The sequence below is a fragment of the Leuciscus leuciscus genome (assembly GCF_965113295.1).
Source record: "Leuciscus leuciscus genome assembly, chromosome: 24".
NCBI classification, from domain to species: domain Eukaryota; kingdom Metazoa; phylum Chordata; class Actinopteri; order Cypriniformes; family Leuciscidae; genus Leuciscus; species Leuciscus leuciscus.
Window position 1 is genome coordinate 16451125 of NC_138723.1, and position 23297 is coordinate 16474421.

The 23297-nt window shown below is 36.2% G+C and overlaps 2 protein-coding genes across 3 annotated transcripts in view; one reads left to right on the top strand and one right to left on the bottom strand.

The window, feature by feature from the left end:
• Positions 1 to 23297, bottom strand: part of hephl1b (hephaestin-like 1b) — a 210909-nt gene that overhangs the window by 38274 nt on the left and 149338 nt on the right. The window lies entirely within an intron of this gene.
• On the top strand, positions 368 to 22178 carry slc7a1a (solute carrier family 7 member 1a). 2 transcript variants are annotated; one of them, XM_082157492.1, is made up of 12 exons: positions 368 to 557; positions 10690 to 11155; positions 11376 to 11534; positions 11856 to 12024; positions 12889 to 13022; positions 14680 to 14902; positions 17266 to 17405; positions 19215 to 19317; positions 19417 to 19622; positions 19715 to 19866; positions 20998 to 21106; positions 21298 to 22178. In XM_082157492.1, the coding sequence occupies exons 2-12, from the start codon at positions 10786 to 10788 to the stop codon at positions 21486 to 21488; spliced, it is 1956 nt and encodes a 651-aa protein (XP_082013618.1). In that variant the 5' UTR covers positions 368 to 557; positions 10690 to 10785; the 3' UTR covers positions 21489 to 22178. The 2 variants fall into 2 exon arrangements, with proteins under 2 accessions (XP_082013618.1, XP_082013619.1); XM_082157493.1 differs by lacking the exon at positions 17266 to 17405 and adding an exon at positions 17715 to 17851.

Consider the following 23297-nt stretch of genomic DNA (forward strand, 5'->3'; position numbering starts at 1 on the left):
AGCGACCCCTAGCGGCGAAAAAATTACATATTAGCTTTAAAACGGGTAAGATGTAAGCTAAACATTTCATACATGTCAACTGTTTTGCGATAGAAATATGAAACGACCGAGAGTAATGCAAACAAATAAACTTTTTCTCTCAAATATTTAAGTGCATTTATGTGATTCATGTAATAAATCAAATTAGCTACATGTAAATTAATGCAAATATTTGCAAAGTGAAAATTTATTTTCCAAAATAATTAGACCTAGAATGTCCTTCTCTGTTCTATTTCAAATGCCTTGTAAAAATTGCAGTTTCTCTCCAGCGAATAGTAAAAGTCGGGAGGAGCATTTACACAAACCCTCAGTGAAACCCGATCCATGTCCCTTACATATCACAAATGACCCCACACACGCACACACACTCACACCACCTGTCAGGAGACTCAGCCCACATAACCACAGACAGAAGCCTCAGCTGGAGGTGGAGGACACAATCTGAGGGACGTTTTCCTGCAACACAAGTAGCTGCTATCCCTGGATCCAGTCTGATCTGCGCTGAGACCAGCTGCACGGTAAGACCCAACATCTGTTTCAGCTAACAGTTTCCTTGCAGGCGTTTTTATTAAAACTTCCATCAGTTATGGAAGTTTATTTGGTCATTACGCTCTTGTTTTAGTTATTATTAAAGTGAAAAGTGAATCAACTGGAGGTCCGCGGCAGCACATGGTGGTTTAATTACTTCATGCAGCGCTCCGTTATCACGCAGGGCAGCAAAACGTGGGACGGGGCGCACGGGGTCTCCCGTGTCCCGTCTTCTAATGTGGTCTTTCCTGCCGGAGGAAAGAGGGGAGCTGCGGACATTAAAAAGGATTGTAGGTTTATGGAAAGTTGCCGCTCCTAAAGCCTGTGGTTTACTGTGAGACGCAGGCTTGCATTAAAACCATTTTGTCGTTGCACAGTTCGTTTGCTAATTATAAGTAACAACAGACAGATCATCTGTAGGATATGTCGTCATATGCCAAAAAACATAAAATAGAAAAGTTTTCGTTATGGAGGATACGCATAGGTTATTATATGGAAATAAAATAATGAAATGGTCAAATAAAATAAAATAAGACTAATAAATATTATTAATAAAAATAGAATACAATAAAATAATGACATAAATTTGGTTATACTTCCCGTAAGTCTACTTGTTTTAAATAATAAAATGCAGGAACATTTTCTGTAGGTAAATCTTTTCTATTTATAAGCGATACCGGAGTCTCTTCTTCTAGTAAGAGTAAACTGATCTAAAAGAGCGGCATGTCACCTCATGTCATAAGAGATGCAGTAGCTAGTCTAAAGATATTACTGGCAAAACGAGCGAAAAAATTTAAACAGACAGTCATTATCTAATTTATATTAGAATCATTTTGCATATTTTGTTCAGTTGGTGAAGATTAAAACACTCTTATACTGGGTTAAACACTTTTTGTGCAGCAAATATATATCTTTTTTAATTTAATGGTTAAATAATGAATTTTATTATAAATGTTAATAAACAATGTTTTTTCATTGCTATAATGGAAAACATCACACCATCAACACTGACTAACACACACCATGAGCTGTATTTATATGTAAACAATGCAAGTGCTTTACCACGTGAAGTTGTCTGTCCAGTGGTGCCAGTAGAGGGTCTTTATTTACTACAGCTGAGTCACTGAATGTGAAATGTTTCTTCCTCAGACCAGATGGTTTCTGCAACAAAGAGCTCTTTTAATGCTCCTGATTGTTTCAGTAAGTCCTCGCTGGCTGATTGTAGGACAGAGACATTATTCACTGTCAAATGTTTAGTGGTTTTTAGATTAACCTGTTGAATGTTTCCATATTACATAGATCACAGTCGAGAGCATAGAAAACAGCTCTGATGATCTTTGACCGTTTGTGGTATGTTCTTTATTTGCTTGATTTGATACCATAGATACTACACTAAATATTTATGTGTGGGTGCGTGTCTGAATTATTCCCAAACTAGATGTTGTTGGCCCTTATAATATTATTACATCCCTTGAAAGGTTTTTATTGTGATGGTGCAATGTGAAGATCACCACAAGAACTAAAATTCTTTCTTTATTTATCCTCTCAAACCCAAAGTAATCAGATAGCATGAGCTAGCTAGCTAGTAGGAAGTAGAAGTGTTTTGCTCATTTATATCTGTGACTCGCGACCTCATGGCTCATCCTGCAGGTTTTCTGTGTTATGTAAACTAATTGGTTTGTGCATTTCTCGTAATTTGGTCACGTGTATTTATCTATGCCCCCAACATATAACGTGTTACCTGACATCCCACATATAACGTGCTAAAAACAAGCCTCGACTCATCTTGAAGTGGTGGCCTAGTGGTTTAGACCCTGGGCTGCTGTCATAAAGGTTGCAGGTTCAGTCCAAGGCATGTCATTCAAAATGAATGAGTGGTTAGCTCACAATCAGCCAATTAGGGTGTCTGTCATCATATGTGAGTAGCTAGATCAATTTGAAGCAATAGACAATGGTTCTAAACTAACCATTAGATTGTCAACATTTATGTTAATATTGATTTTAGACTAGTATATCTTGGTAAAAGGTTCACAGATTCTAATTCCACTTTTGCTGCAATATCTAAATTTTTCAAATTATATCATGACTGAGAAATGAAGTCGCAGTTGCAAGATCTGAAGCCACAAGCACAATAAATAACATTGCAGTTAAATTCATGTTTAGTTTTTTCTATAAACATTGCAAAAACTGCAAAAAGTTCTTTAGATGGGGTTATTAATGCTAAGGAAAAGGTAATATTCCTTATTTCTTAAATTATTTAAACTTGTTCCAACAGATGTTAGCACACATTAAAGGGTTAGTTCACTCAAAAATGAAAATTCTTTTCATTTCCTCATGCTAATGCCATTCCAAACCCGTAAGACTTTCGTTCATCTTTGGAGCACAAATTAAGATCTTTTAGATGAAATCTGAGAGCTTTCTGTCTCTGCATTGGCAGCTATGCAATGAACATTTTGACGCTTCAAAAAGTTCATAAAGAGATTGTAAAACGAATCCATATGAATCGAGCGGTTTAGTCCAAGTTTTCTGAAGAGACACTATCGTTTTAATGTACAGTATGATGAGCAGATTTGATTTAGGCTTTTATTCACGTATAAACATGGATCAGCGAACAGCCTCTCATTTTGAGGCCACAGACAGACATTTATTCATAATCAGTATTTGCATCTAATTTTTGATCAGTCATTACTCATCAGTAAAACTTTGTTTGAAAATTACATGTTTATAACATATTTTCATTTCACTTTTATTTTATCGGGCAAGTCACTTGAGAACAAATTCTTATTTACAAAAACAGCCTGGCTTAAATATTTAATTTGTATATAGGTATTTGATATTAATGTTTGATTAACTTAGCCATATAAATAAATGTATATATTTTACTCTTTTATATGTGTGCATGTATATAGTTTATATACATAAAGAATTTTGATTTTGTCAGTGTTAAATTGAGTCATTGTTAATGTAATCAGTTTTCCCCCCCAGTTCATGTTGTGAGACTAAAACTAAACGTCGCAGGATAAGAAATTTGTAGAATAACAAGATTTTGAGACCAATTGTATACTATTTGATATAAAAAATCAAGCCAAAATCTAGACCAGTAATGTGCAATGATTATTAGGGCAAAAGTTAGATTTATTTAGGCTATTATTTATTCATACATTTATTTACACTAGATAGTTTTTATGTTTTTTTTTTTGTTTTGTTTTTTTTTGCAAAAGTGAATTGCAATTACTTATTTACTTGCTTGCATTAAAGGGATTTTCAAAAATGAAAATTCTGTCATTATTTTTTCATCCTTAAGTTGTTCTAAACCTGTATACATTTCTGGTAACACTGTAGTTTAGGGTCCATTTCTCGCTTTTAACTAGTTGCTTATTAGCATGTATTTTACTAGGATACTGGCTTTTTATTAGTACTTGTAAAGCATATATTAATGCCTTATTCTGAATGACAATATTCTACATCCCTCAATCCTAATCAACACCTAAACTTAACAACTACCTTACTAACTATTAGTAAGCAGTAATTATGAGTTTGAGTCATAGTTAATAGTTATGGTTAATAGTGAGAATTGGACCCTAATCTAAAGTGTGACCAAATTTCTTTCTTCTACTGAGCACAAAAGAAGATATTTTGAAGAATAGCGGTAACCCTGAACCCCATTGACTACCACAGAATGGGGGGAAAAAAACAGTATGACAGAATTTTCATTTTAGGGTGAACTTTAAATCTAATCTGGGTGCCTGTCCTCTTCAACCTTTAATTTATAGTCTTTTGCATGTCTCGTTAGTGTAACTATGGTCTGTCTACATAGAACGTGCTTCGTGTTAATGGGAAGGTTAGTAGACAGTGTCACAGGTAGAGAACTGGCTTTGCTCCCAATGACAGACAGCTGAGACTCTGTCCACCTTGGCTGCCCTCCTGTTTCACGTCTGTCGTCCTTTTTAGAGTCATTGGTCTTTATCTGGAGGACGAGACACAGATTTTATTGTTTAAAGCCATTGAGTTGAACTTCATGTTGCCATTATAAACAACTAGGCCCAAGACTTTAAGATGTACTATAGAAGGTCCTGAAGAAAAAAATAGAAAAAGCATGTTTTCTTATAATATTGAGTTATTTGAGTGAAAGAGTATTTTGATACCTTGACATGCTTGAGGATTTATTCATAACCGAATTTGTTTTCGTTTTCTTGTTGACTGTTTTATAAAATAGGAGTAGATGGGTCAGACAGAGGGAGTTTTTTCTTTCCGTCGGTTGGCTGCGAGCACATCCTAAATGAGTTTAGACATTCCTGCCAAAGACTAAAACTGAATAATGTTGGTCACATACATTCCAAAGCAAAATAGCAGTCACAAGTTTCTGAGCTAATGGTAGTCGGACGGTGCCAGGTACATTGCGCCCACTCTAAACATGCTCATATGGTTGGACAGACCTTCACAAAAACACGTCAACAAAACATGTTCATTCTCTTTCTGGGTAGACACTGTGTCCTTGACCCTATTTCCTATCTGAAGCCTTGCTGTTTCTAGAAGGGGCTTGTGTTGTGGTTGTTATCATACACCAAACGTCTGTGACGTCAGTACTCAAGCCCATATTGATGCTAGCGTAGGATCAGTATGTCTAGTTCACATGCTGATGGGATTTTATTGAAGAAATGTTGTGATTAAAAGTGAAATAAAAAGGCATTCCAAGGCTAAAACACCATAACATAAAGTCGCCCACTGATTGGTTCCCAGGCAACACACCCCTGCTCTACCCACCTGCTTAATTTAGCCAGATTCTAAACTACGTGTGTGTCCATGGTCACCTCACTCGTCCTGACTGAGCCAGAATGTCAAATGATGGCACTATTAACCTAACACAACCCTGCTGTCAGATGAAGCTATGAGGATTTATGTAGATGTGATTTTTTTTTTCCATACAGTTTCCTGCGGACAGAGTGCTGCAAAGTGTATGATGCCATTCAAGAAGAAGATTTACTCAAATGCTATGCTAATGGAGATCTTGGTTGTGTTTTATTTAAATTTTGCCTCAGATATTTCTCCTTAAAATGCCTGGGAGGATTAAAAATAGAAATAATTAAGACGTTTTCACATACAGTTAAAGGTACAATATGTAAGAATTTTGCATTAAAATATCCCAAAATCTCAAGGCCAGTGTTATATATTTTGTTAAGTTGATTACTTACAATATCCCAAATGTTTCCAACTATTTTTAAATCGTGAGAAAATTGCGATTTTAACCAAGGAAACGGGGCGTTAGAGCAGGGGGGAGCTGGGAGTCGCCAGTCAATTGCGTCATATCCGCGTCACCCTCGGTTTCCGCTCGTACTGCGTGGAGTCCTGGACAAATGCGGAAGTTGTAGTTGTAGCGTCTATCAAGCTACAAACTTTAGCTTGTTTCTTGCAGTCGTTATGGGACACAATTATTCTTTACCGATTGCAGCTGGTTCTGTCGACAAAGCATGCTTAATTTTATATTTTCCAAATGTAGCATTCGGTAATAGTTATGTTTATGTAAGGAAAGTATTATTGCTTTAGATTTGTGTTTAGTTTATTGACATTGTTTATCACGTCTGGTGTTTATGGCCATGTAAATAAACATAGCATGTGTTATACATAAAGATTAATCAGTATTTTGGCAAATGATGTGGGCATGTTCGAATGTACTTTTACAACAATTGTTTAGAACATGTAAAACTGCGCAGCGTTATCACAACAATGAATTCAACAAATACAGTAACATCTATGAAGTATTAAACCTTACTTTTCTTGCGGTTAATTCATTTTAATGAAATAAAAGTGTGATGAGGTTTAAGAGTCAGGAAGGAAGAAGACGGGTCGTCGTGACTGGGACTCGTACTTTATTAAAATAAAGCAAAACAAACAAAAGCCGCGCACAACGCGCATTCACTGTGGCAACCGCGACGGCACAAAACAGTTCAAAAATGAGAGCTCGGATCCACCGGTTTTCTTCCTCTGCGTCCAATTTTCTCTCCAGTCTCTCTCTCGTTCCAGCGCGGCTTATAAGCGGTCTCTCCACGCCGATCACTGCAATAAGACACAGGTGCATTTGCACTTGACCTACTTGCTCGTCTCTTTTCTCTCCCATCACAGACCGCGCTGAACCACGCCAGCCTCGCCACTAAAAGCATGTCATTAAACGCAACATTTATAAAAACAGAACTTAGCCTCATCCATGAACATGATTTTTCGATTCCCGTCTGACTGATTTACATCCACGGTGGAGTTTAAAACGACAGTTCCCATCATTCCACGCTCCTTCACATCGTCATCAAGCTACGCCGTTGTTGTTGTTTGGAATGTAGCGCCCTCTAGCGGCAAAAATTATTGCATATTGTACCTTTAAGTGTGTAAAGCTATGAAATCAACGTTGATGGCATACCAAGGTTCATTGCTAAAGATTTTTTTTACTGTTGTTTAGATTCCCAGAAAACAACCCATATTGTTTTCATTATTTTTTACAGAGCCTGCACATGACATGAGAAAACAAATTCAATTGTTTTAGGTAAATCATAGCCATACTGTTCTAATTCGCTCCCATGATTTATTTATACGTTCCTTCATTTTGGCAATGATTTAACTATATTAAAACGAGTGAACAAAGTAGTACATGTGGCCATGATTTATCTAAAACAGTTAACAAATTAGTATAATATAATTGATCCCCCCCCCCCCCCCACACACACACACACACACACACACACACATACACACATACACACACACACACACATACACACACACACATACAGATGTGTGGCTCTGTAGCTTTTGACCCTTATCAACATTGTATTATAAGAAATAAGATTTATACAACAATAACATTTTTGAGACCAATGAAATTTCTCAATTCTTGATTCCAATTTCACAACATAAACTACTAAGCTAACTAATATAAAGTTCAAACATTAATAAACACAAGTAAGCAGTCAGTAATAAAACAAGAACAAATACATAAATTACGAGCAGCACAAATAAGTACAATTTAAAGAGACAAATGAAATGAACTGCTTTGATTTTCAGGTTGGTCCGACAGTAAAGTTTAAGTACAAAAATTACATAAAGTAATCAAATGTAAAATAACACTGCATAGTCTTCAATGTATGAATTAAATATTGATTCTTATTAAACTATGAAAGATGTTAAGTCAAGAGCAATGAGTGATTTTCTCTTTTTCTTTTGTTGTTTGATTAACATTGAGGACTTAATTTTGTGTATATTTGTCCATTTAAACATGATAAAATGCAAAGGACGACTCAACTCGATAGTGGAAATGCTGTCAACTGTTCTGAGCATCTCAAAATGTTCTTGGAATGAACTTAGCATTACTTTTGATTGCAGACTGTAGGGTCTTGGCAAACTCAACACGTTGAGACATCTTGAGGAGACATTGTGAGATTAGTAGGGTCTTTCTTAAGGACAAAACCTAATAGATTTAAGCAGAGCTCTTCATGTGCTCTCTAAAAAAAAACAAAGTTTGTGAGTAAAACCTCAGGTTCATAATGATAATTGAAGTATGCAATAAATCTCGTCCAAATTGCCTTCATAGCATTTGTGGTCTTTCTGCATTCCTACAGCATGGCATAGAGACATATATCTCAACATGTCTGATGTCACACTATTAGAGCAGTTTAGACCAGCTCACTCAGTGAATGTTGGGACATCTGAATGAGGTCCAACAGGACAGAACTCCAACTCAGAAACAGCTTGAGCTTGGATTACTTTGATTCACGTCTGGATAGAAACCATAGGAAATGGTTTTTGTCAAAAATATATTAGATGAGTGCAAAATGTTGTTAGGTGAGAAAACTTGTATATAAAAACATAAATTCTTGGATACAACACTGGTTTCTCCTGAAACCGTTTAGCTATAGCTTGTGTTTGCACTGTTTCAGCAACAGGTTTGTTCCAGTCAGGCCCTCATGCCACGCTTGCGTGGTTTAGATGACAACAGTTAAAGGTGCAGTACTGCTCGAGTGACTGCTAACCTGCTTCCATGTTGTGTGATCCATGTTAATGACATCCAAGACATCCGATAGCCCCTGAAGCAGAGAAAGAAAAGGTCGCAACCTCTACGTCTGTGGAACTTTCCATTTAAGAGTGGCTTGTGTGACAGGAAGTGACTCCTTATGTTCCCTTTGCTGTTTAGATGGGAGCTACAAAGAAAGATAACTGGGTCATGATTCACAGTAGCTTAATTTATAGACTCATACTTCATTTCAAACCAAAGCCTCTCAAGTTACTCATAGTTTGAAGTAGTTCAACTGTAATCAAGCTACTATTTAAAGAAAAGTGGTTAACTATGCTATGTGTTTCTAACAAAATCTAAATTAAATTGAATTGTTCTCAGAGTAATCAATATATATAGGACAAGAACAATGAGGATCTCAACTACCCTGCTAAAAATAGCTTAAACCAGCCTAAACTGGATTTCTAGTTGTATCTCCTAGCTTGGTCATGCAGGTGACGGGTCTATTTTACTGGTTTAGGGACATTGGGGTCAGACTGAGGGACCAACTGGTTGGCCAGCTACGACTAGATTCAAACCATAGACCTTAAGCAGAGCACTTTTTGAAGTGTGCTTCCCAATGCTAGGCATAAGTGAAGAGTTATTAATCTTTATTGGATTATTGCAATAACATGTCTCAAAAAACAGTGCTTTATTGTACTATAATTATATACATGTGCAAAATTAGCTTGGGGAAAAAGTTGGCTAAAAAAAGCTGCACTATTTTTACATCAGCTGAGCTACTGCCATACTTTTGTAAAATGTAGTAGCGTGACAACTTTTAGTTAGTTACTCCTGAAAGGAATTTTTCCTTTATTGTGTGAGAAAAATACCAAATTTACTGCTGTACGTACATCTGTAGTGTGATGGTAGCTTCACATAGAGAGATTCATTTGCATGAAATTAACTTCTCAGAACAGGCTGGCCTCACAGTGCTTGTGAACACAGATCCCAGTTGTTCTTTTGCAATTGCATGTATTTTTGCCATTAAGATCCGCTCTCGGTTGCGTAACATGTCAGTTCGTGTGAATATGATAGATTATCCCCCGGTGGGCCTCTCCAGCTCTGCCACTAGTCACATTTTATGGATTTCTCTCTCTGTTACTCAACACTTGGGAAAAATGTTCAGTACTTAGACTGAAGACAGTGCAGCTGTATGAACTTATTGACTGGAGAGCTGCTGCCTATTTGTACGCACAGTACAGTACATTTTGACTCTTGGCCATTGTGCTTTTCATCAGAGGTTTGGTTGCGGTTCACAATACAGCGTAGAGTTCTCTTGCAGTATTATCAAAAACACACTGTTTTTTTTTGGCTAGTGTTTGGCTACAAGTTTAAGTGAATATGTGTCAGTGCTCTGCACGTTTCTAGGCCCTTAAAAATCTTGACAGCTGCTATCCTCCCCACAAATGTGCTGGTTTGTGTCCTGGAGCTTAGGAAAAGGACCTAATGTTTGCTCTTATCTCTGGTGGAAAATATCTGGAAAATGCCTAGTTACTTTGGTCAAACTGGGAAGGTGTAACAATTAACCGCTAGGCTATATGATTGCTGAAGCATTTAGGTTCATCTCTGGAAATGTATTTTGTGTGGAAATGCAAAAGCACAAATTTTAAATCTTTCTTGGACAAAATATATAAACTTTATCAGACAAAATTATTGGATATTATTACAGTACTTTGTACTTTCATATCGTAACATTGTTACCCAGTCATTTGATGTACTGAAGTCATAATTTACTCTTTCTAAATCCATGAGACTTTTAGCAACAAAAAGAAGATATTTTGAAGAATGTTCATGCTGCTCTCTTTTGTTTGGGGGGGATATCAATAAAAAAAAATCATTTTTTTTCACATTTAATGGTTTTATTTAGCTTTTGTCCAACAACATAATCATTATTTGGCTATAATTTATTGATTTATTTTAAAAGGAATGGTTCCAATATCCTAAAAATTTGACATTTATTGCAGCAAATACTGATATAGCCGCACTGATATATTTTGCATCCCTAATCATTTGACATCATCTTCAATATATAGACTGCCACTGCCAGTTTCTCAAGTTCATTACTTTGTGTTTTCTTCCCACAGATAAACAACACTTCTGAACAACATTCTAAACATTGAGGGAGTGAAACAGCAATAAAACGAAGAACAAAAAGAGGCTGGCATCAGATCGAATCAGTAATGGTTTTGAAAAAGCTTTTGCGTTTCGGGAAACAGCTGCTGAGGGTGAAGGTTGTCAATTGCAACTCGGAGGAATCGCGTCTCTCCCGATGCCTGAACACCTTTGACCTGGTGGCTCTTGGTGTGGGAAGCACTTTGGGAGCTGGGGTGTATGTCCTCGCCGGAGCTGTGGCGAGGGAAAACTCCGGGCCGGCCATCGTGTTGTCGTTCCTCATCGCGGCCATGGCCTCAGTGCTCGCGGGCCTCTGTTATGCAGAGTTTGGGGCGAGAGTGCCGAAAACGGGCTCAGCGTACCTGTACAGCTACGTGACTGTAGGAGAACTATGGGCCTTTATAACTGGTTGGAACCTTATACTTTCATATGTTATAGGTGAGATGACACACTAACAACTACATGTATTTTCCTATAGGCCTACTATATGTTTTTTTTTTTTATGTTGTCATTATTTCTGTGAAACCTCTAAACTAAAACTGAGATGGCACAAATTGGTATATGTGAGTCTGTAAACTGAGGTATTGTGAAGGTTTTTACATTTCCTTATGTTTTTATTTCTTTATGTCTTATGTTATAATCTGTAAAACGTTCTCAGGAACCTCAAGCGTTGCCCGGGCTTGGAGTGCCACATTTGATGAGCTGATTGGAAAACATATTGAGCAATTCTGTCGTCAGTACATGTCCATGAACGCTCCGGGCATTCTGGCGGAGTACCCAGATATATTTTCTGTATTCATCATCCTCACTTTAACAGGTAAAACATGACTAGAGCGCCAATTACATAGGGTTCCATGGCTGAACGAATTGTGTATTCCAGAGGGCCATAAAATGCTATAAATAATGATTTTATATAGTATATATATATATGCTATGTAATTTCCATGTTGTGTGTCTTCTACTGCGAAACATGTGAAATACACATTTGAAATATTGAAATATTACATTTAAAAGTAAAACAGTGATTGTGAAACACTCATTCATTCTGAAAATGAAAGCTTTTTCAATGTATATATTTAGCGTCCCTTTGTGTTGACTTTGCTCCGTAGTGTTTTGAACTACGTTTTGTTTGCTGTAGGCCTGCTGGCCTTCGGGGTGAAGGAGTCAGCCATGGTCAATAAAGTGTTCACCTGCATCAACATTCTGGTGCTGCTGTTCATGGTCATATCCGGGCTGGTCAAAGGTACGCTGAAGAACTGGCACCTGGACCCTGATGAGATTCTCAACGGTACCAGTTTCACCCTTAAGTGAGTCGTGTTTTTATGACTTTTGGAAAACGTTCTTGGAATATGTTTTTATTTAAAAAAGAAATAACTTAAAGGGAAGCTCTCTGTTTATTATTTTGTGATTTGTAATGTTGTCAAATACCAAGTTATATCAACATTATCTCAAGAAAACGAGATGATGATGATGATGATGATGATGATAATAATAATAATGCTTGACCTATGTAGATGTACACTACCACTCAAAAGTTTGGACTCAGTACGATTTTATTTTTAAATAATTGAATACTTTTATTCAGCAAGGACACATTAAATTGGTCAAAAGTGAATGTTCATAGATTTCTATTTTAAATAAAGACTTTTCTTTTGAACTTTCTATTCATCTATTCATCAAACAATCCTGAAAAAATGTATCATGTTTTCTCCCAAATATTAAGCAGCACTGCTGTTTTCAATGTTTCCATCCAAAATTGCTAATTTATTGTATGCGCAAAACTGGAATATGGCAGTACGGAACTTCATGATAAACTGGCGCCAAATATCACAAAGAAAAATGGAAGTTGCTGCAGTAGGAGAAGCCACTAACAAGTCTGCTGGTCCTAACAAGTCCAGTTATGCCATCCTATTGTGCAAAGTCACATGACTTTTTTGATGCGCATCGAGAAATTTATTCGGTAAATGTGACTCAATTGAGCACATAAGTTTCTTATGGGCATTTTTAGAGTTTATGGCATCTTGGCGTATCCATCCAGCGTTTCTTTTAAATGCGATATCCCAAAATTTGCATATAAATGTGGCTGATAATAATAAGAAATGTTTTATTAGAATATTTTATTCAAATTCAAATGTCATGTTAAAAATGTCAACATTACTCTCTCTGACCAGTTCCACACAGCCCCTGCCTTCGAGAGAGATTCTGGGTGAAGGTGGGTTCATGCCTTTTGGCTTCACAGGGGTCTTATCAGGGGCGGCTACCTGCTTTTACGCCTTCGTTGGGTTCGACTGCATTGCCACCACAGGTACCTAATGTTCACTCTGAACTCCAGTGCTCTCAAATCTCATGTCTAATCTTTAGAAGGCACCCGTTTTCTCCTGAAATTCACTTGAAAAGGTCAAATATATTATGCATGTCCACAAGTGAGGTTAAATTGCGCAATAACCATGTTTTCTACATATAAAGTGCTGCATTTGTACAACAGTGAGGCTATTATTTTACCTACATATTTGGCTTGCGTCCCTGTTGCTTTGGTCAAGGTTATTTAGAGTTTCCTTTATGTTTATAATCGTCTTGCATGGATATTCTCAGTGGATTTCTGCTTATGGTTTGCCTCTGGCCCCCCTCTTTTATGGCGGCTCACTCCCCCACATTCCCTTGCTTTCCATTGGCTAGAGTGTTTCAGGGTTTGTCTGGACATGTTTTCCTCCCTGTAGCTGTGGTTCACATTCAGTAACCCCTCCTCATCTACACGCTGGTCAGGAATGCTAATTTACCCATGTGCCTGTGCTCTCTCTGCCACTGCTGGCATGAACATACTGCTCCTCTGTTTTATGTAGTGCCCTGCGCAAGGTCAAGCTATAGGAACTTTTGCTAAAAGCGAACATGCTCACACTACTCACTGCAGCAGCCGAGGCATTCTCTAACTACGAGGCTTCTTAATGGCGCAATTAAATGTAGTTGAATTAATGTAAGTCTGATGTTCACTACTGTTCAAAAATGTGGGGTTGGTAAGATTTTTTTTGTTTTTGATAAGTCTCTTATTCTCATTAAGGCTGCATTTATTTGATAAAAAATACAGTAAAAGCAGTTATATTGTGAAATATTACAGTTTAAAATAACTATTTTCTATTTTAATATATTTTAACATTTAATTTATTCTTCAGTGTCACATGATCCTTCAGAAATCCTTCTAATATAATTTATAATATAATATAATATAATTATAATTTTTCCGATTGTTTTCAATGGGAGCGCCACATTTTTAAAACGGCAGCAGCGTGGCAAGGCGCTGAGCGTCTATTTCATGAGAGAGATTAAAATAAAATTAAAATAAAAATGGTGGATTTTGTGCACATTCTCATAGTGTATTTTATGTAAACCTGTTTCATAATAAAAAGGTTATTGTGATTATATTTCTTGTTACAACATCATTGAAGCATAATATCTGACAGTGATGTGACTTCCTTTCTAATTTTAAAGGAGATACAATAATTCTTATTTTAATTATCTCACAATTACCCTTTTTATTTCATTTTTTTTTACTCTTACTTGGAAACTTCCATAGTATTTGTAGAGCCACACAAACATCTGTCAATTCGTTTTCTATTTCACACAATAACGATCAGTCATTCTGTCATGTCATGAGATAGGATGGAACAAAATGAAATCCCCACATATCAATAATGTAAAGAGCTGAAAATAAACTGGTGTCTTGTTACATTAATGTTCTCTTGAGAAAAACAAACCGTCTAAGAACTCTTGTTATTTGATAGTCTGGGCATAGGTCTGTTTATGTTATTGGTTATCTGACTATGTTATTGGTACTGTGATAGAGCAATTAGCTACTGACATATTGGGCATTGGTGACATATGGATGATGCAGGTTCGAGTCCAGCCTGCAACATGCAATTTTCCATAACTCATTACTGTCTCTCACAATATCCTGTTCCATATCACAGGTGAAGAAGTGAAGAACCCCCAGAGAGCCATTCCCATCGGGATCGTCTCCTCCCTCCTCATCTGCTTTGTGGCATACTTTGGTGTATCGGCTGCCCTCACCATGATGATGCCATATTACATGCTGGATAAAAACAGCCCTCTTCCTGCAGCCTTTAAGTACGTTGGCTGGGAAGGAGCCACGTACGCTGTGGCGGTAGGCTCCCTCTGCGCCCTGTCCACCAGGTAAGCACTGATCCTACAAGTCGTTTTAAAACACTATGGCCCAGTTTAGAGTAAACCAGCCCCTGCATGGTAGAGCACTAAAAAAATTCTTGAAATGAATAATTACCCATGTTCCCTGAAATGAATGGATGTAATTACCCTCAAGCCTGGTTGCTGTTTAAAAGACCTCCGTCATTTTGATAGTACAACCTTAAGGAAGTTGACCAATCCAATCATAAAATGCTACTAAGTGAACTCTGACAACCCAAGGGAGGTTGAGAGAGTGCAGTCCGGGAATAAATTGCGTGATGGTGTGTGCATATATTTATCTGAGGCAGCTCATATGAGCCCCTTGCTAAAAATACGAAAGGAAATTTGGTGTGCTGAGTTATGAATCCTGTTTCTCAGTTATGCAACACTCTCAGTCCAGGCCATGAGTGGGATTAAGCCTTCATGCTACATTTTTTCTGTCCATAAAAGTCAGGCAACAATTAGTCTCATAGTTATGGCCTACATGCATATGCACCATGTTGTTTGTACTATGAAGCATGAATTGTGTGTAATCTATAAAGGGAAAATGTGTTCTGCATGATCTATCGAAGTCCTAAACCTCTCATCCTTCTAACAATCCACCTAACTTATGAAACTTATGACACTAATGAAAACCTCAGTTGAAGTAGAATTATTGGCATTTTTCTCTTTGGTTTCCAGTTATTGCAATATTTTCAATATTAAAATACTATTTTGGAATCCATTCAAAAGTGAAGTGTGTAATTTTATGTTCAAATACCTACTTAAGGACTTAGACAGGGTCATATTGTTTGACCAATGTGTATGATTAGGTTTTACTTGTGGATTTATCTGATGAAACCGTTTATCTACATGATACTATAATAAACAAAAAATTAAAGAACTTTCACAGACATAGTTGAAAAAGCTGAATATATAGTTCTGCTTATTGGTATCCGGTTTTTTTTTTTGCTACTAAATGCTGCTAATAACTTGTCTTTGTCAATATTTCCTCATTTTGGGCATTTCGTTTTAGTAACATTTTAAAAGTAACATTTTAGTTGAGGAGAATACAAATTGTTGTCATCTTTGTCATCATTATATATAGTCCACACCACATCTATAAAAAATAAAGACACAGAGGAACAATATCGTTGGAATCACTTTCATATTTTTTTCCCAGTTGATGAATGATAAAAATATTGATATTCACTCAACTTTAAAGAGCTTGAGGATTTAAAGCACAGACGAAAATAATATAAAGAGAATGTTATTGTCAAGTCAAGGATTTATATAGTTTTACAATACAGATTGTTTCAAAGCAGCTTTACAGTAATAATAGGAAATGAATGGAACAAAGAAAGTCATTGTCTAGCTTAAGTAAGTCTTTGATTGATTCATTTCCGTTGTAAAAATCATTAGTTATTAACTTAGGGGCCGCTTACACGACACCGTTTTCAACTGAAAACAAACAACTTTTAATGGTTTCTGGCTGTTCATTTACACGACAATGGTGTTTTGTTGGCCTGAGAACGCAAACTTTGAAGTAGGTTTCAAAGTGCAAATTTTTTTTAAATAGGTTTTGAAAGCGATACGTTATAAACAGTTACACCCAAATAACGTGAATCTGTAAAAACGTTGACGGCGTGTATTATGTGTTTACCCTATAGGCATGCTTACCCTATAGACAGAAAGGGTAAGCATCTGAATGCTTATGAGCATGCATAATACAGTGTTTTTAGTCGTTTCCGCGGATCCGTGTGAACGCGAATCGTTTCCATAACGTTTTCATCTGTACAGAGGAAATATTGTCTGTTGGTGTGGACACTAATATAGTTATCGTAATCGTTATATTTATAGTTATCATTCTTGTTGTGAACAGGCCTTAACACTGAGCGGACTGGTAAAAAAAATGGCTGAATCCTAGAAGTTGTGAAACACCAGCCAGTCAAATTAGAAGTGTGTATTTGTAGGCTGATTTCCCAGAAGAGCAAACGCTGTGGCTATGTGGCGCTTTCAAAACATTGCACTGTTTGTTTGAGTTTTCATCTAAGGCGGAAGGGGTGGTAGACGCATATGGAAACAATCATTATTTTTGCAATGCCACTTGTTTACCACTAGTGCTTCAGAAATTACATGCTTCACCATTAAAATCATCATTCAAAATTCACTCTTGAATGCCAAGAGATTGATGCTTATGCTCTTGCAAATATGTTATCTTTGTGTTGGTGGTCTAATCTCTCTTCTGATTGGTGGGGGTGGCCTATTTGTGGCATGTATCTATCTTATAATAACACCACAGCAGTGTATGAATGCACTATGTCTGTGTCTCTCTTTTGCATGGCATGGTTTGTTTTCTCCATCTCTCGCGGCAGCCTGCTTGGCGCCATGTTCCCCATGCCCCGTGTCATCTGGGCCATGGCTGACGATGGCCTGCTCTTCAAATTCATGGCTGGGATCAGCGAGAGAACAAAAACACCCTTATCTGCCACTATAACAGCAGGCTTTGTCGCAGGTGAGAACGAATTTTAATGCTACTAATCTACTGACGTCGCGTTAAGTTTGCGTTATCGTGCATCCGTCCACTGGAGCATGTTGCATGGAAAAACAACATTTTCGTCACTCTGAACCTAGCTGGCATGGGCCAGGTGACGCTGCCAGCCCCCAAAAACTACGATGGCATTTAACAGTTTTTTTTTTTTTACTGGATTTATCCACTTTCTGCCTTTGACACAATCTCTGGCAGCTGCCCAGTTGGCTTATGTGTTTACTTCTATTTTCTGTTCTGCTTTCTTTCTTTCTTTTTTGATCATTCCATGATCAGTCTCTTGGGGTCCTTGTTCCCCCTCCCACGTATAATCTTTGCCATGGCCCGGGACGGTCTGCTCTTCTCGTTTCTGGCACGGGTGAGCGAGAAGAAGACGCCCATCGTGTCCACTCTGGCCTCCGGGGTCATTGCTGGTAAGAGCAGAGGAAGGCATTGTGGGAATGCAGGGCTCCAATGGGCTGCTTTTGTTGCTGTTAGAAACACCAGCCTGTACATATCTATAGGGAGGAGGTTGGAAACTCACTGTTTATAAGACAAACATGGAGCAGTTACATGTAATTGGAATTATTAATGTTTTTTTTTTGTTTTGTTTTTTAAATGATTCCAGTAGTTTCCTGGAATGGAATTCCTTTGCTTTGAAATATTTGTTTTATTGTGCAAACATTAGGTGATACCATGACGTCACTTTTGCTATACTAAAGACACTATTGACATTGTGTATAGTTTTGTTTCCGTTTCATGCATTTAAAGATTTTAATTGCTTAAGATTTTAGCCCTTTCCATGAATAGGGTACTAATGACAGTTCGGGGAGATAATATTTTTTTTTATTATTATCATTATTATTTTCCAAGGAGGCACTTAGCCTGAAAGGAAAGCTAAAACTAAATATAATTTGACCAAATATTAGAATTTGTTTATATTGAATTTAATTTTAATTTTAATACATTTTATATTTCATATTGTTATAGAATATCTGATAGTTGTCTGTATTTTTGCCTTAACTTTTAACACTAGAACGCATTAACCAAAAAACATCAAGATTTCACTCCCCACATTTCTCCCCACAAATAATGTGAAAATGCTCTTTGCAGATAAACAGAATATTTCATAAATCAATGTTATTGTTATTATTATTATTATCAAAAACATATCAAAATATACTATGTTAAGAAACATAAATACGGGTAATTTTGAACCCCTTTATGCAGTCTCAGGTAGTGATATAAAAAAAAAATATTCTATGACAAGGAAATATGGAAATTACATTTAAGGTAAGAATTTTTAGAAATTAATAAAATATCAAATAAAAATATTTGTTTAATATATTTATAAAACCCTCTTTATGCATTCTAGGGTTTAAAAAAGTAATGTGATATCATTTTATACCCTATTTGTGGAAAGTGCCGGTTTCTTTAATTTCACGTTTATACAAGTATCTATTTAATATTACAAATGGGAATTTAAACATGTTGATAAATGTTTTGTAACAGTTGATAATCCATGAGCATTGACTCTTGACCGCATATTAAATAATTTTTTACTGACAAACAAGACACAAATGCATTTTTAGGAGTATTTCTTGGGAATAATGTTTATGTAATTGTTATATTTTCTTTTACCTTGAAATAAGTATTAATATCAAGTTGACCTAAAAAAAACATGCATATTCTTTACATAGTAGATATAGTTTTGAAACCTTATTAAATTGCTCATTATAAATATCAAACTATCCTCAAAACAGAAGACAATATCCGATCCTCTTCCTTCCTGTGCAGCTATCATGGCTTTCCTGTTTGACCTGAAGGACTTGGTTGATCTGATGTCTATAGGAACTCTTTTGGCCTACACCCTGGTCGCCGCCTGTGTTTTAGTACTCAGGTTGGCAGATGCATTTAAAATGAATGCATTTTAAATATCAATGTACTTACAATGAGGCTATTCACAGTCCCTTCCGTAAAACAATGTTGTAATCTACAGGTACCAGCCAGAACAGTTTTCTCAGATATATCACTTAGCAAACACACAGGAAGAAATGGAAATGAGCGAGACCATAAGTACGCCTAGCATGGGGATTCTTCCTGGGATAGAAGAGCGATTCAGCTTCAGAACAATGCTCTTCCCCCACATCACTGAACCCTCCAACATGTCAGGCTTCATCGTTAACATCTGCACAAGTCTGCTTGGTATGAATCAGTGCGATTCCACATGAAGACAGATCCTGTTTCTGATTTTGTTCAGTTGTTTTTTGGAGGTTTCTAAACGGCGTCTCTTCTAGGTATGCTGATCCTAAGCTTCAGTCTGTTGGCTGTCCTGGGCGGAACTGCAGTGTGGAATATTGTCACTCTCGGTGTCCTGTTCAGCCTGTGCGTCATCATCACGTTTATCATCTGGAGACAACCTGAGAGTAAAACCAAGCTCTCTTTTAAGGTTAGACCTCAAGGCGTAATACAAATGCACATCTAACAGAGTACCAGGATGTGGTCACACCCAATAAAAACAGCTCTTTTAGAGGTAGAGTTAGTTTCATTCAATCGAATGTTGATAATTAACTATTAAACACAATGAGAAAACTACTATGTTTTATGTTATTATGTCGGGTCAGATGCTTAATGTTTGTTTTTGTCCAGATCTAGTATATGAAAAATGCTATTCATCCATGCAATTACTTGAATGGACCTCTTTTGTGACAAGCATATTTTTAATTTCTGTGTATATATATATATTATATATATATACATATATATATATATATATATATATATATATGTATATATGTGTGTGTGTGTGTGTGTGTGTGTGTGTGTATTTTTATAATATTTTTTTCCAAATATTTCAGGTTGATACAACTGTCCTGATATTACAATGAAGAATATATTGTTTTTGGATGTTTTTTTTCTTCTTCTTGCCATGTCATGTAATGTAACCAATAAAATAATGTGGTTAAGTCAACATGCAAAAATACAAACAAAAAAGAAAAAGAGAGGACCCATAATGTCATGGCTGTGTCAAGATCAAGGTCTCTTAAAATATCATATCATTTAATGTTGTGTTGTATGACTTCCAAATACGTTAAGAATTTTATGAATTTATAATTCATGATATGGCCTTAAAAAAAGTAAAAAATTAAATTAAAAAAACCACATGAAACCATCCAGTGTTACTGATACTAAACCTTGCTAAAAATGTTTTTGGTAACTGAACTAAAGCTTAAATAAAATACAATATAAGAAATAGATGGAAAAACTAAAAATGTTGTTTTGCCAACTAACTGAAATAAGTATAAGTTGAAGTAATAAAATTACTAAAAAGCACATAACAGAATCACTAACACTTAAACCAAAATGAATATGAAAACTCGAAATATAAAAATAATAATACTGAAGTTACACTGAATTAACATGAATACATAGAGGACATTTCTAAGAGCTTGCCATGTGTTTTTTAGACTATATTTCCAAAAGGTTTTCTAATTCTTTATCATAGGCATTCTTATAAGCTGTAATTCTGGCATTTCAATCATTTTTAATTACAGTACTAATTTTTCACATCCTCCAACAGGTTCCTTTGCTTCCATTTCTCCCGGTGGTTAGCATGTTTGTCAATGTGTACCTGATGATGCAGCTGGACAGGGGAACCTGGATACGATTCGCCATCTGGATGTCTATAGGTACAGTACATGCTCCTTCACGAGCCAGTATGCTAAAATCTTTGAAAACTGGTCCGACCACTCGTAAACACTAGTTGTGCTGTTTGTAAAGATCAAATTTAGGCTTTCGGTCATTTGACGATTATGAATGGCCACCAGGAAAGCATGTATGTGGTCAATAATTTGTTCCATTATCCCTCTGTTCTCTCCAGGACTCGTAATCTACTTTGGCTATGGAATCTGGCACAGTACTGAAGCTGCACTGGCCCATTCCAGTATGGACGAGGAGCTGAGTGTGTACAAACCAGCCTGCGGTCTAAACAGGGACAGTGTGACCCCGGAGAAAGAGGCTTTTCTCTGTAATGGCCATGGATCACAGGTTGATGAAGATGGAGATCTCTAATGTGGAACAGTGTTACGTTATTTACTCAAACTTTACATTAAATCACACCGCTGAGAGGTTGTGAGGAGCACAGGCCGTTGGAATCTAATCAGATGGAGCTCTTTGACCGATTTAACGATGTCACTTCCTTGTCTAAGGGCTCTGTTAGGTGCACACTACATGGGTGGAAGTATTTGAGTATTCTCACAACTCTCAAGTTTTTTTTTTCCTACTTAAGAGATCTCGAAGTAACCAAAACAGGCACAGGACCTTTTATTGAGTGGCTTTAGAGAGAAAAAAGATGTGAGCTGCAGTATTTGATGTTGACGGCTGCTTTTGTTAATTGATCTAATTGAATTTGTGCCTTTTGTCTTACTATTGCAATTCAAGCTAAATCAGAGTTGCTCTTTCTGAATGTTGGATGTCATTGTTTTACGTACCTTACAACAGACGAGAGGAAGAAATCAAATCATGCTTGGCTTTTCTGTTGAATTTGTAGTACTGTCTGAGGTCCCATTTAGGAACCTTTTCTGGCTGGTTTGAACTGCTCTAATCCAGAATGTGTAGGTTTTTACTGGTCCACCCAGATCAGACCTTCGGGTAGTACTGCCACCTGGTGGTCTGGTTGAGCAGTTACCAGCATTAGTTGCTTGTATCTGTCACAGTGCTGGCTACTGTGTCTTCTATGCAGATGGAGTAAAGCAGGCTTTTTTTTTTTTTTTTTTTGGAGAAAAGTTAATCTCTAGGGGGATATTTTGGTCATTTAAGGTGTTTGGACATATCACATTGTGTTTTTGTCAAGCAAAATGTTTTTCAAATTAAAAAAAAGTGTTGGAATAATTTCCTTAGATTTTTTTTTAAAGGTTTTTGACAGAAGTCTTATGCACCAAGCAAATAATTTTAAATACAGTAATATTGTGAAATATTATTACAATTTAAAATAGCCATTTACCATTGGAATATATTTATATATATATATACTGGATATTAAAATATATACAGACTATATAAATGTTATAGACTTTATAAATATCAAAACCATTAAAAAAATCTAAATTATTTCAAACACAAGTACAATCAGTAGTCTAATTACTTGTGCCACATTGGGTATCCACCTAAAGAAACTACTCAAAGTTAGTTTTTATTAGTCAAATATATATATATATATATATATATATATATATATATATATATATATATATATATATATATATATATATATATATAATGATTATTATTATTATTCTGACAATGGCCTTTGAGTTCCAGCTGTTATAAATTGATGCTTTCAATAGGATATGATGCTAGTAGGATAGAGGTAAGAACGTTGGTGAGTATAATCTTGGCAATGTTAAATATAAAACAAAAATTGTAATGGTTATATAATGGTAATTCTCAAATGTTTAGAAGTAAATATAGATATTTTTCATGTTTCCCCAACAGTTTTCTCAGGAGCATGATTGCCATTTATTTTTAGCTGGATTACAAACAACCTTTCATCAACCAATCTGACCTCAGGATCATTTAGTCTAGAATGTATATTATGAATTTATATTAAGAACATATATTTATAAGTTCTAGTTAAACTTCTTCATATATTCTTACTTTCTGAAGCAGCAGCACATTGATGTTTGCTGACAGTCCTTTAATCATGCAGACTTGATGCTTCACAATCAATTGATCAAAATACTATCTTTCTTTATATTCCATGGAGTTAATGATTTGTAAATAGCAAATCTTGCTCTTTATAATGCTGAAAACAATTACGCATATGTGCAGAGGCCTTGTTCACCTTTTATTTACAGAGGTTCTAGTAGACAAAAATGTCTT

Bases quoted from the DNA above. Each gene is read 5' to 3' on its own strand.
- slc7a1a (XM_082157492.1), top strand. From the start codon at position 10,786: ATGGTTTTGAAAAAGCTTTTGCGTTTCGGGAAACAGCTGCTGAGGGTG. The intron at 11,156-11,375 runs GTGAGATGACAC...AAACGTTCTCAG, and splicing joins TATACTTTCATATGTTATAG to GAACCTCAAGCGTTGCCCGG. The intron at 17,406-19,214 runs GTGAGAACGAAT...CTTCCTGTGCAG, and splicing joins AACAGCAGGCTTTGTCGCAG to CTATCATGGCTTTCCTGTTT.